At 44.8% G+C, this 14459-nt stretch overlaps 1 protein-coding gene across 2 annotated transcripts; it reads left to right on the forward strand.

Moving 5' to 3' along the window:
- Positions 1-873: 873 nt before the first annotated feature.
- Positions 874-12954, forward strand: LOC117727020 (sine oculis-binding protein homolog). 2 transcript variants are annotated; one of them, XM_034526971.1, is made up of 7 exons: positions 874-1204; positions 3888-4017; positions 4324-4518; positions 5309-5460; positions 6763-6858; positions 7031-8947; positions 10925-12954. In XM_034526971.1, the coding sequence occupies exons 1-6, from the start codon at positions 1112-1114 to the stop codon at positions 8936-8938; spliced, it is 2574 nt and encodes an 857-aa protein (XP_034382862.1). In that variant the 5' UTR covers positions 874-1111; the 3' UTR covers positions 8939-8947; positions 10925-12954. The 2 variants fall into 2 exon arrangements, with proteins under 2 accessions (XP_034382862.1, XP_034382863.1); XM_034526972.1 differs by having other exon boundaries at positions 965-1204; positions 7052-8947.
- The last annotated feature ends 1505 nt before the right edge of the window (positions 12955-14459 follow it).

Here is a 14459-nt window from a genome sequence, read left to right on the forward strand (position 1 = left end):
ATCATCACAGTCTTTATTTTAAGACAGGAGTATACAGACAGTGTTTGCTCTGTGTCCCCTCAGATAAAGCACAGTCTTTGCATTCCTTATGAAACCTATCTGTGGAGATTTTGGAGGGGGGAGCGCCAGGTGTTGGGTTACATCAAATCACAGGGCCCTCCCTTCCTTAACCGGAGAGGGCGAGAGGGCAGCATCAAGTTACACAGAAATAGCACGAATTATACCGGAAGCTAGGCGAATTGGTTTTCAAAAGAAAAGCAGACAATGTGTATCGCGTTCAAAAAGGACATCACGGCGAAGTCGACTGTATTGAGACACAAATAAAGGAGCTACTCCTGTGCATTACTTTGTGGTGTAGCTAACCATATGCACTTGGTTATAGAGCTATCTAAGATGTGACTTTGTTTCAGTCAAACACAATCAAATGGAGCATTTTTTCTTTCATTGGCAGGCTACTTGTTTCGATGGAGCGTGTTGTTGTTTCTGGTAATTCCTTGTATAAATTGTGTATAGTTTAGTAATTTATTTTTGCATTAGCCTTTTATAAATGTTGCAACATCCAAGTGATATGAAAACGAGATTATTCTGTTTAATTCGTGATCAGAGACTTGTTAGTGGCTAATTTACAATGCTGTTAATATTCAATTGTACTTGACCTGGGATTCAGCTTTTATCTGTTTGTTTTCTTCTAAACTTTTACGTATTGTTGCATGTTGACCGTACGTCCTTAAAGCCTTTCAATTTGGTTTGAGTCAGCATGCCATTATTAAGTTATTGATTATCATTCTTGGTTGGCAAACACGATACTTCAGGTCTTAATCAAGAATTTACTCTGAAAGGTAAACCCGGAAGCCCTATCTTCGTTACCTGCATATGCTTGACAGTGTTGGAGAAGAGAGAGACAGGATTGTTCGCCGGAGGAGCCTCCAGCCCGGAGCGCACGCATGTTCAGTTGACTCGAATGGTGTGAAGCCCCAGATGAGGGACTCAGGCGTCCGGGAATGACAGCCGCTGTCACTGGGAGTGACAGCTTTCATTCTAAGCTACTCCACTAAAACCCTCCAGCTGACACCCAACAGTGATCCGGGTCGGATCCAGCCCGACCAGGACTATGCCAGAGATGGAGAAAGGGAGACCACCGGAAAATAAACGCAGCAGGAAACCTGCGCACCCAGTAAAGAGGGAGATCAACCAGGAGATGAAGGTGAGAGTGAGTTTGTGTCTCACTGTAGTTTTTATCAAGTGTTATTGACCGAGCAATAACTTCTGTACGTGCACGACGTCTTCGTACGCAGGGCAGAGAGAGAGAGAGAGAGAGAGAGAGAGAGAGAGAGAGAGAGAGAGAGACGCAATGTGCACAGATAAATGTGATCAGACACAAACTGTGTTTGGGTTCTGTGAATGCTCTCCTCGACGTCTATTCAAGCTATCAGACGTCATGAAGATCCTTTACAGATTTTAGAAGAAGAAAAAACATCTTCGAAGTTTGCACTCCTTGGAGGACAATAACGAATCATATCATATGAAAATAAACTAAAAATATTACACACACACAGAGACAATTATAGATGTTCGCTGTGAATACGAGTCGGTTGGCCTTTGCCTTCTGGGGACGCCATGTCCGGCCAGCTGTGGCCGGACGCGCACACGGTAATGTCCAGCGGAGATCCAGATGTGCGTCACCTCTTCCCCGCTGTGCGCACAGAGGCTCGCCCTTATGCCTTCAAAAAGAGAGTGCATGTATATGTAAATAGCCTACCTCAGCCTACACTGGGGTAAAGTGTTATCACACCATTTTAAAAGATGTACATTTCACCAAAATAAAGTTCCTGTTTAGAGACAATGTTTATTTGGGAATGCCCCTTGATAATCTCTCCTCTTTCTCTCGCTTTAAAGGACAGTCACGGTTAAATAACAGTAACAGAGTAACAGACATACCCCCCCCCCCACCCCCCCCACCCCCCCACCCAACATTATGAGCCTACTACCACATGGAAACTAATCCATGGATTGTCTGCTTTATTTGGGTTTGTACAGAGTCTATTTGAGAGTGTTGACTGTGGTGTAAGGGATACCTGAAGTTCCTTCAAGCAGGAGGTCAGAAATCTAAAAAGACAAGCAAGTTGTTTCAGGGGGAGATGTTGGCCCTTTGTGAGAGAGGAAATGTGCTCTTTTTGTGTAAGTGGTTTGGATTGTAGCGTTTGATATCCAGGGGAGGTGTAGTGTTACAACTTAACTAATTTTAATCAAAACATGTGAAATGCTATCCCTGCTTGATGTGAGCCTGCCTGGGCTGAAGCTCAGGGTCGGCCCCGGTTTGTTGCCTTTGGCTGAAACTCTCTCAGTGGTTTGGGATATGGCTTGTCACTCTCACAAAGCAGATGTGTGTCAGAACTGCCAAAAAGAAACAAAAATAACATTGTGGGAAGTGGAGGGGTGAGGGGGGGGGGGGGGGGGGGGGGGGGGGGGGGGGGGGGGGGGGGGGGGGGGGGGGGGGGGGGGGGGGGGGGGGGGGGGGGGGGGGGGGGGGGGGTGGGGGGGGGGGGGGGGGGTAGTCGTCTTTCATTAACAGGAAACAGCAAATAACGAGAGGAGAAAATATCTAAATTGTGATGTGAAACATACAAGACTTAAATTGTAACGTAAAACCATTGTCCACCATTTGAAATCACTCAAATGATGAAAGGGCGAGGAAAAAAAGACAGACAGGAAGGCAGGCAATCTGATTTCAAGCTCAGCTGAAGTCCAGCCGAGTGTTGTCTCTGTAATACATCTGTTTCAACACCACATTCGGACCGACTCCCTCCACGTCAGACCCAAGCGCAGCACCAGACACCGGATACTTAACTTTAATCATCGTTAGGCATATTTAGCTGGATATGATACCACTGCTTGCACTCACCACACACACTCTCCCATACACACATACACAGCAGAAAGTGAGCAAGCAAGGGAGAGATCCATTTCTCTGAGGCCCGAGAGCAGAGCAGAGGTCGGAGTGAGGAAAGCAGGGGAAAGAATGTGCAGTCAGTACCACAGCACTACAACACCACCACAGCAGACTGGCTGTGCTGGAAAAGGGTGAAACCTGAGAGGCGGCGCTGTGTCGGGTGTCAGGGCTGGAAGGTGCTGGGGTGCAGGGGAGGATGGTGAAGATGGGAGGTGAGGGGGGGGGCAGAGGAGGGAAAGAGAGGGGAGGGACAGGGAAAGCTGGGGAGACGAGAGAGAGCAAGAGTGGTGGACACTGGAGGGAGACGAAGGGAGAGAGGAGTGGGGCATTTCCGAGAACCGTGGGACCTCGCTGTGGTGTAGGGTGTCCCGCTCTGATTTCTTCCCATTCCAGATCAGGTTTCTCCTCCAATCCGGTTCTCCCAAAGCCACAGAGAGAGGTGGGTGGATAAAGAGAGAGACCTTTGTGGTTCCTTTTTTTTTTTTTTTTCTTCATCTGGACGTAATAAAACAAAAAAAAAAGGGAGACCATACATCCCATCTGTGGGGGACAGTTTTCTTTTCTACCTTTTTTTTCCAATTAAAAGAGATAAACAAAGGATGATTCATAGATTTCACACCGGTGTTAGGTTTTTAGACCTTTCCGTCTCAGATTTAGCGAGAGTAAACAACTTGAATACATCATGGAAAAAGCGTCATACTGTACTCCACTGTGCCCATATTCGTTTCCCCAACTGGGCCGAGGCTGAGAAAGAATCCCTCGCATTGATTCAGAGTGGGAAGGTCTGATTATGTTTAACATAGGATAAAAAGTTCCACTAACAACCTTAAGATGTACGGTCACAATTTCCCATTTGCAGGCAGGCCATGGCTCAGTTACCCTATCCCTTTACATAGAAGGTTAATCAGGGATTTCTTTTCCTCTTTTTCTCATGCAGACGTTTGCAGAAAGCACCATGAACGAGCTGCTGGGATGGTACGGCTACGACAAGGTAGACCTCAGAGACTCGGAGGCCAACGAGATCAGAAACTACAGAGAGAGACGTCAGCACGTGTCCGTGCTCAAAGGTGAGGGCAGGTGTCGACCGTTCAAGAACAGAAGAATCTTTTTGAATTTACACACACACATGTTGTGCAGGTTTCAATGCAGACATTGAGTCACTGTTCACATTTGCTAGACACACTCTCCTTTAGTTGCAACGTCTCAAGTTTCATCGCTTTAGATACATCTATTGTTTCTCAACACAACTGTACTGATGATCTGTGTGGGGCATTGTTATGGGTGCAACAGTTATTACAGTATCATGAAAGCTATACTATACTATTGTATTAGGTGACAAATCATGAACATTGTATTATGTTCATGTCTTTCAGAGAACTCATTGCCAAAACTCAAGAGCCTGGACACCAAAGTCGATCACTCGGTCCTCGCCATGAAAGGTGGAGAGAGAGAGTCCTCCAGCGTCCCCTCTTCTTCACCCTCCTCTTCCTCAACAAGTTCATCCCTGATCACATCTAAGGAGCACAAGACTGCTCCTGTCATTGTACCCCTCATAAAGCCATCAGCAGGTATAGGCTACCAAACTTTGCAATGAGTGTTATAATTGAATGTTGCTGCAATGCTGCCTCCAGATTCACACATGCACACATAATCTGTGACTTGTATAATGTTTATATGTGAAAAGTCAGAGTGCAGGGCCAGCAATGTGGTTATGGTTTCTGGAATATGAGCATTCATAGGAGCCATGTAAACAGTCAAAAGGATCATTATATTTTATGTATTGTCCCCCCAGTGATTCATTAAATATAGTATTATTATATTACATAACCTAAGCAAATTACTGAATATAAAAGGCTGGGAAAAAGCCTACATTTACATTACATAGATACATTAATGTATCTGTTGAGTTTTCAGTCAAGTTAGTATTGCTCTATATAAAAAAATAATTTAAATTACTTTGCAAATATATCACTTTCACACTAAAAGTCAGTTGCAGCTCAATAAGTTGATTTTGATGCTCTATAGCCTTACCTTAAAATACTAAACAGTAATGTATTTTTCTGTTGTTTGGACAGTGTACTTGAGCCTATTGGGTCCAAAATGATTCAGTCATGGTTTTGTTTCAATTAGCCATAGTACAGACTCAAAACAAACATTATGTCTGTCTCGGGGTTCGTACACCTTACGAACCGCACAAAGCAGTGGTGCAGATAATAAGAAATAACACGAGTGCAACAGGATCTCTGGCTCTCTTAAAATAATATTAGAACTGAGCTGTTTTAGAAAAAACGTTTAGTGAGACATTTGCAAACCATGCTCATTTATTCCTCATACTTTTCTTGTGCTTTTTCCCTACAGTGGAAGATGTACAGAATGTGCAGATAGTGTGCGTTTGGTGCCAGAAGGAAGGGGTAAAACGCTACTCTCTATGTATGGGATCAGAGCTCAAGAGCTTCTGCAGTGAGAAATGTTTTGCCGCCTGCAGGCGGGCCTACTTCAAACGCAATAAGGTAAGTGGTCAAATTAAAATGTATGAAATACATATCAGCATCACAGTTTAGTGGTCATAAACATTTAAGTGGGGCTTGTTGTACCTTGTTTGTGAGATGTTGGAAATCCCAACATCCATATTGTGAATGATCTGTAGATCTGATTTTATATATTTGAATGTTGTGTGCAGTAGATTCTCACACATAAATACACTCACACACTCTGTCCATACTTTATATGGACAGAGTTTGTGCCAGGTGTGTCACTCTCCATACACAGGAGACCAAGGCATCAAGTGTTTTCTGGCAGGTAAACAGACCTTAAGAAACAGATACTCCTGATCCTGTGAGGTCATAACTGATGGATTCATTTACAGGAATTTTAAAAGGGCTGACCGCTGAGAACACACTTTCTAGTTATTATAGAGGACCCAGTATAGGAAGGGAGGTAGCGAGGTCAAAGTTGGTAGAGGACACTTAGTATCAGTTTTGCGTTAATGGAGGAGGAGCTGACCATTAAGTGGCTTTTGTTCTGGAAGACAAGAAAGCTACAACTATGGAGAACCGCTCTAATGCCCATTGCCGTGATTTTTCACTTTCCATTACGACATGGATATACCCTCTTTAGTGGTGCGGTGTGACAAGCAGCTATATCGCCTTTCACCCTACTGTTGTTAATACTGTGGTAGGTTCATTCAACCGACAACAGAGGCAAAATGGAGAGCTGAACTGACTGCAACAAGCCCTCTAGTTCTTTGGAGGCGGGGAGAAAATCATTGCCGTTGGCTTGTTGCTGCTTGTCTGAGAGGAAGGCCAGGAGGCCTGGGGCGAGGTGTCCACTTTCAGTGCATACCTTACCTTCAGCTGCCTCATGTTTCGTAACTCAACACGACTCAATGGGTTACAGAGATGGGGGAGCACTCAGATCGGCAGCAGATCAGCTTACATGAATCAAGAGGAATTTTCTATATTAATACTGGCAAGGCCATTAATTATATGACGATACATCACCTGTATTATCTCCATACTCGGTTGTAGAAAAATATCCATTTCACAACACAGTGATTTCCCTTTGTTGACCTTTAGGGTTTGGTGGCATACATGAAGTTCAAACTGCTCGTATCCTTGATGACAAGATGGTTCATTAGAAGCTATTTTCTGCACTTGTTATGTAGGAAACTCAAATTTGGTTAAATGACCACGGGATGATTCCAGTGTAGCATATTGATTTAAAGCAACTGCTGCTTCATCATCATACAATTGGAAAGTGAATCCAAACTGATTCCCAGTGGTTTAAGTCACACTGTGGTTTTTCCCTGTCAGGCACGAGATGAAGATCTCCATGGTGAGAGATCACCTCAACACCCCCATACAGAGGACTCGCCCAGACTGGTGTTAAAGATAAACAGCAATGTCAGAGTAAGAGGATACTATCAATGTTTTTTGTTTTCAAATGTCACGTATAATTTGTAAGTTATAAAATTACAAGAGTAAACTGCTTTATAATGTAGCTTGCATTCTTTTTCTCCCATGACTGTATATTTGTACAACGTTTTCAGCTAGGATATGTCACTTCAATGACCCTCCACAGTCTCTCTCTCCTGTGCCACAGGTATGTGATTGGTGCAAGCATATCCGTCACACTAAAGAATACCTGGACTTCGGATCTGGCGAGGAACGACTCCAGTTCTGCAGCACCAAGTGTCTGAATCAATACAAGATGGATGTTTTCTATCGGGAAGCCCGTGCAGCTCTCACCAGCTCCAGCCCAAGCAGAACCAGCCAGGAAGGGAGGGCGGACACCATTGTGGCTGGGCAAAAGCTACTCACTCCTGAGTCCTGGAGCAGCTGCACCAGTGCAGGAGAAGCTCGTCATCGAAACCTTTCCCCTAGAGGGCCTACGCCAAACCATGGATCAGCAGAATCCACCTCCATGTCCCCCTCAGAGGCATCCTCTTCTAATTCCAAGATCCCTATACCTGGGCTGAGGACCCTGGAGAGGCCCATCCAGCCTTCTCCCCCTTCTCTGGAGGTGTCCCCCCACCATACTCCCCTTCATCCTCCACCTCATCCTCGCCTCGCTTTTGAACATCAGCCTCAAATCCCCATGTCCTTCATCAGACCACCTCTTCATGCTCAGGGTCTGAGAAACCCCCTTTCCCACCCTCCCAGACACCCAGGCCCATCTTCAAGCCCTATCCACAGACCTCCTCACTCTCCTCACCTGCAGCCCCCAACCTCTTCCATGAATCCCCCTGGAATGATGCATCCCTTCCCAGGAGCCTACTTCCCTGGCTTGCACTCCCCTACTCTGAACATGATGCAAAGAGGCCCTGTCCCAATGCCTTCGATCATGAACTATGGTATTCCTTCCTTTAGTCCTCTCCTGCCCCATCCCACTGTCCTGGTACCTTATCCTGTTATTGTTCCCATACCTGTCCCTATCCCCATTCCTATCCCCTTTCCATTCCCTTCTCAATCAAACATAGAAACTCCAAGTCACAGTGGTGTTATACAGCCTGTGCCAGAGGGGTTAGACAGGAGTAGAGCCAGGGCAACAAGGCCACCAACTCCAGGGATCCCTGAAGGGGACAGCAGATTGCTAGCCAACAAATTGAGTGGAACCTTGCCTCAATGTCTCCCCTCAACATGTGACCCCAGCACAGATTGGGTTAAATCGGAGAGACCATTCCCATCCCCAATATCCACACCCCACAGTGGAGCATCCTCCCCCAGAGTACAGTACAACAAATCGCCCTGCTCAGCCTCAGGGTCAGAGGGGCTGACAGACTATAAGCAGCAGCAGCCAGAGAGACAAGTCATCCAAAGGGTTCTTCAAAGGACCCAAGTGAAACCCAGTGCCAATGGAGTGGTGGACCTATCAGGGCTGGGAGAGTCAGAAACTGGGCAGGGTACCAGATCAGGGCTCCACAACATCATCAGACCCACCCTTTATCTACCACAGTCCCCTTCACATGACACTGTCTACCACCACCGGGACTGCCACACACCACCTTTACACAACACACCCAGCCCCACGGGTAGCAGCCATCCATACGATGCCACACCCTCTGCCCTGAAATTTCAGGACTACAGTCCAAATGCGATGTCCTCCTCACCCGCCCCTGCCAGTCCGGACTCCTCACTACCCCATCGAGTACCGGCACCACCCACTGACCCTGCGCTCAGTGAGCTGGAGGCCATCAAAGAGAACAAATGCTCTGCTGTTGGCCCAGTGCGGGTTGAGGGCCCAGTTAGCCAGTCAGAAGAGCCCTTAGCAGTAGTGGGGGAGGTAGGAGAGGACCCCCATGTTCCTGATGAGGATCATGCCTATGCTCTGCCCACAGCGCCAAAGACAGGTGGGACCACCACCCCACTGCTCTTACCCAAACTCAGAGACAAGGGTAGCCTGCGGAGCCCTGCTAATACGCCCAGTACTGGAGACATGGAGCCAGCTCTGAAGAGGCGATGCCTACGGATCCGTGATCAGAATAAGTAGAGGATGGAGGTGAGATATTCTATGATGGTTGATGATGATGGCAAGTTGGTCAAATTAAACAAAGCAATCACATTAAAATGCAATTTTGACGAGGGATTGTAAAATGTGTGCATACACACATTCACACGTACACAGGGCAAGCTTAATAACAGGTCTCAAAGTATGGCCCTGGTCACTCAACAGCATGGCGCCAAAGGGAGAGAATCCCAGTAACCTGGCACTCCTTTGGGCTCTAAGGTTACAACAGGGGAAGGAGGTGGAGGGCACAGGCAGTGAGAGTCACTTTGAAAGGCAATCACTTCACCACAACCTGACAGTCACAATGCTTTGTTATCAATGCAGCCTGTATTGTAGGCTCAGTTTTACCAAGACATGTGAGTATGTGTCTGTTTAAGAGGGAGGGAGAAATTTAAATGTTTACCAATTAGCTGATGCATCCAGAGCAGATTGCAATGTATGAGAAGATAGTAGGTGAAGGACAGATGGCTTCTGCTAAATCAAAACCGTGACTTTGAGGTTATGGGATGCTCTGGCCAGTCTGACACCTAGACAGAGACAGATTAAGTGAGGTTGATTAAGTGTGACCCCAAAGTCCAACTCTGGCGTCTTGCACTATGAACGGTGAGGCAGTGCAGACTTGTTTCTGAGGTCACTGTAGAGACAGAGGTGATTGTCAGGCAGACTATAAGGCGCTGTGAATATGAGAGCCGGCTCTCAGCTGCGATAGAGCTCTGGGGCTTCACTGGAAAACACAGGGGCAGAACCATAGTGTTTCGATTACTCATGTCATAATGACACCGTGTTCTGGCTTCGGCTCGTCTCGGCTCGAGTGCACTCCCATCTATCCCCTTTCAATCCTTTCCCTTCTCTTCATTCAACACCGCTGTCCCCTGCCAACCAGATGTTGATGTTAGAGTACAGCAGAAAATCCTCTTTACTTTGGACCAATCAAAGGGCTTCTTGATTTCACTTGCCCGGTTGGTAGTCCAAATGGCTGTAACACCACCTGTGGTCCTCATCTGCCGGTATCTCACCATTTCGAGATACTGTTACCATTTTACTATATGTCCTGAGATTAATCTGCTGATATGACAGAAATGGTTTGGATTTCAACTGGCCTGCTTTTTTTCTAAAATGTTTTAATTCAAAGCGTAATATTTCTGTTTAAAAATGGTGGCTGATGAAAGAGAAGTCACAACATAAATCTTTTTCTTACACCGCAGATGTTTCAGTTACAAGATTCCCTTTCGCAAAATGAGTTCCCACCTTACCTATTTTTTCATTTGTTGTGGTTTCATGAGTCCCCTTAGTAACTAATACATATGAAATCACAGCATGCTGCTTGTGTCGTGCAGACGGATTTATGGCCCTGTGTTATGTGTAATGGGAGCTGGCTGCCGTATGCGAATGACTTTATCTTGCCACCTCTGTGCTGAACATTGCTGTCCTGTTCCATTGTCTCCACTGCTAAAAGTCTTTAAAAACATATCCCACTCTGACAGAATCAGCAGCCAAGTGGAGGATTTCACCTCAGGAAACAGCCCGTTTTTTCGTCTCAGTTTTCCTTGTCTTTATTTGGGATATATTATAGCCTCGTGTAATCCGATCCCACCACATGGGTATTCGCTGAGTGTTTGAAACTAAAACGCAATGGGACAGAGGGAGTACAGAACCCTGGTTTGGCCCTTACATGAGAGTGTGTGTGCGTCTGTTTACATTTAATATGTGTGTGTTTGAATGAAAGTCTGCGTTAGTGTGTGAGAGAGAGAGAGGCCAGATGTTCTTGGTTTGATTGTGCCCCGTATCTGAGTGTCGACACAACTAAAAGCCTCATTTTCAGTGTTCAATTAGACTAGGTGGATTAAGGAATGAGTGTCCAGAGCAGGAGGGGTTGATATCAGATATCCATGGTATGGAAATTAGAATCAGCCCAGAATATATAGCATTTCACCAATCTCTCATCCTCTCTCTTTACCGAATGAACAGACGCCCTGTTTAACACTGTACGGCGGTGCCAGATTCAGTGCCACGCCCTCTTGTGGACAACACCAGTGCTAACAACCTCCAGCCTTTCCCTCAGCCCAGCAGAGTGATGCTCTGCCGGTAGACCAGCAGGGTGTCAACCCAGGAAGCAGCCCAGATGGCCATATTACCACAAGTCACCATGGAGGAAGAACACAACTCAGTCACACATTTTGTCTTGGACCAAAGAGTATTGCTGGCTAGTGTGTTATGTTGTGTTCAGTGAGCGCTTGAGCATCTCAGATATAGTCTGACATTGCCCTCAAGTGTGTCTGTGTGTGTATTGTGTGGCTGCCCAGATGCGCTCCTTCTCCTCCTCCTCCTCCTCCTCCTCCTCTTCTGCTTGCTCCGCACAGCAGACAGGCCTCTGATCAGCCTTGTGTGGTCTTCTCAGATGGAGCCTGAACATGATCTCTTTCCAGGGGAAACGGTTTGTTTTCCCTGCCCGGCTTGCACAAAGAGCCACATTGTTCCTCTCCCCATATCCCACGCTGACTCCCCACTCCAGGTTTTGGGTTACCTGGCCGACGGGGGTTCAGACTTCAGGAGTTTCTTTTTTTTTTTTGACCGGCGGCCAGGAATATGGGTATACCCTTCTCCACCTCGCTGCCCAATCTAAATATGGTACTCTTTAACACACTTGTTCTAAGGCTCAATTCTTCACAACTGATTGCCTGTGATTCCCTCTTCTGCTCACTTCTTTCAAGGGAGGAGAGAATTCTGCTGAGGTTAAGACTTCATCATTGGGCAGTTTATACACTGTAGAGAGAGCCTGGCTGTGCTGTCAAGACAGACAACTGAGCAGAATAACTCAATCTCTGAGGAGAAAGGATGCTCCCTCTGCCTCTTCTAAAACAAAGTAAAACTACATAGAATATACGAGTGGACACCTACTGATAGACAGTAGCTGAGATGGTCTGTGAATGTCCTGATGACGTCGGTCCCTCACCCTTCACCTGATCTGCCAAAACTTTGATAGAAAATCTGAATTTGAATCACTTTTAGCACCAAGTGCCATGCACGTTTAAAACCCTGAACCTTCATGGCACATGACAGTTTAACTGACTATTTTTAATGTCACCGGTTCTGATCAGACAATTAAAAAAAATATCAGGCTGGTAATATTACCAAATGTGGTATTATACTCAACCGTCAAATGCTGTAGTATGCAGCGATCAGTATTACAGTTCCCGCTGTTGGGGATGCCCGATGAGATTTAATCCAGATCACTTCGAGGCTTTGTCAACACTTGTCCCATTGTAATATTTCAGTTTTTCTCATCGGGCTCTACACAGATACTGTTTGATGTTATATTAACTTATGGATGATGCATCTGTAGATTTTCACAAAAAAGTTCTATATTTCTTCATGTTTTTTCTTTGATGATTGTATTTTGTGAGTGCCGAAGCTCTTAAATGCCCTTTGTCTATATATACTGTATCCCCACTAGAGAGCAGTGTTGGCCTTCGTACATTTGCACCTGCTCATAGTTGACAAGAAAGCACCAGGAGGCCCATAAGCAGCCTGCTGAAACCCATATGAGTACACGGAACATAACACTGCAATCAGTGCCAGCGGACTGATATCCAATGCCAAGTAGATAGCTTGTCCGCCACATCTTGCTACCATTATTTTCTCTTTACCCACCATTACAGTAGTGTCAAGAAGGCCCTTCAAAGCCTCTTCTTAATGAACAGTTCAACAGTCCCCTGGGATAAGAAAGTCATCATGGCCTACTCCTAGAATAACTACAAATGTGACCCGGCCCTGCCATCATTCCAAAACTCAGTTTGTGTGTGTTTGTGTGTGTGTGTGTGTGTGTGTGTGTGTGCCTACGGCAGCAACACATTTCCCCCACTCATTCCAGCCTACATCTTCACCACAGGTCATGCCATTATGTTAGTGTCATCCTCGGCTGGCCAGGGGACTTTGGCAGAGATGACATCACTCCGTACAAATAGCTGTGGTGTCAACAAGTGTTCCTCTACTCTGACGGCAGAGGACAAAAAAAGACATTTTTAAAGACTGCCGTTATTGGTTGTATTGCACATTTTAATCATTGCCATTTATGACCTGATACAGTCTGTGTGTTAATCCAATGTTTGGACAAAGAAAATGTTATTATTGCCTGAGAATCATTGGTACTTTCTGACCTCCCCTGTCAAACATTTAGCCCACTGTCTAAATAGATTATTCACAGATTGTTTGTATTTGAATATTGATTCAGTAACTGAGAGCTTTGGTGGAGACCTATTTGTAAAATAAATAAAAAGTTATTCTAAGAGGAAAAAAATGTGGTGTGCTTTAACGGTTTTTTGAACATATCTTTATATATATATATATATATATATATATACATTTTCAATGAAGATAACATTAAATTCATCAGAAATACACTCTACATTGTTAATGTGGTAAATGACTATTCTAGGTGGAAACGTCCGGCTTTTAATTAAATATCTACATAGGTGTATAGAGGCCCATTTCCAGCAACTATCACTCCAGAGTTCTAATGGTACATTGTGTTCTTAGAAGACTAATGGATGATTAGAAAACCCTTGAAAACCATTGTGCAATTATGTTAGCACAGCTGAAAAAAGTTATGCTAGTGAGAGAAGCTATACAACTGTTGCAAATGGGGCATTCTTTGATGAAAGCAAAGTTTGAAGAACAAAATTAATATTTCAAATAAAAATCTTTATTTCTAACCTTTTCAATGTCTTGACTATATTTTCTATTCATTTTGCAACTCATTTGATAAATAAAAGTGTGAGTTTTCATGGAAAACACGGAATTGTCTGGGTGACCCCAAACTTCTGAACGGTAGTGTGTATATATATGTATATGTATATACATATATATATTGCTTATAGCCTAAACTTTTTATTCTGAGTTACACACCTAAATATATAACACCTATCCATATATTAGTTGTAGGAAAACTGCGATCCCTGTACATTTCTATTTTTAGTGCCAGTGCGTCTGCAAAGCAGCGCATCAGCATTCCTGGAATACTTGAAGTTGGTCAAGGCCCTGAGCTGTGACGGTAAAACCGATGAATGAGATAAGAGAGCAGGAATCTCGGCTTGGAGAGAGCTCACTGGGAGCAGTGATTGGAGGGAGCTAGAGGGCCAGCGGAATCCTGGGGCAACTGTTCCAGAAGATAGAGAGCAAACTCCTCGAGGAGTCCTCAAACCCCTTATCAGTAGGAAAAGAAGGAAGTGGAACCGATATGGGACTCATGTTTGGCAAGTCACCTAGGCTCTAGGATACAATTAGGCAGCATAAAACCGGATGCACGTTGTTGCCTTCGAAATAAAAGCACCAATCAAACTTACCAATAACAAATACTGTCTTGTGATAGCTCTGTGTTTTGTTATTATTTATTTATTTATTTATTTAACATGATATTTTAATTTTAAAAAATAGTTAAAAAAAACTAATTAATTTGGGCTTGAAAGTGTACTCTCAACTCGCGGTCAAAAGAACTAGTAGTTCT

Source organism: Cyclopterus lumpus, chromosome 24 (genome assembly GCF_009769545.1).
Source record: "Cyclopterus lumpus isolate fCycLum1 chromosome 24, fCycLum1.pri, whole genome shotgun sequence".
Taxonomy (NCBI): Eukaryota; Metazoa; Chordata; class Actinopteri; order Perciformes; family Cyclopteridae; genus Cyclopterus; species Cyclopterus lumpus.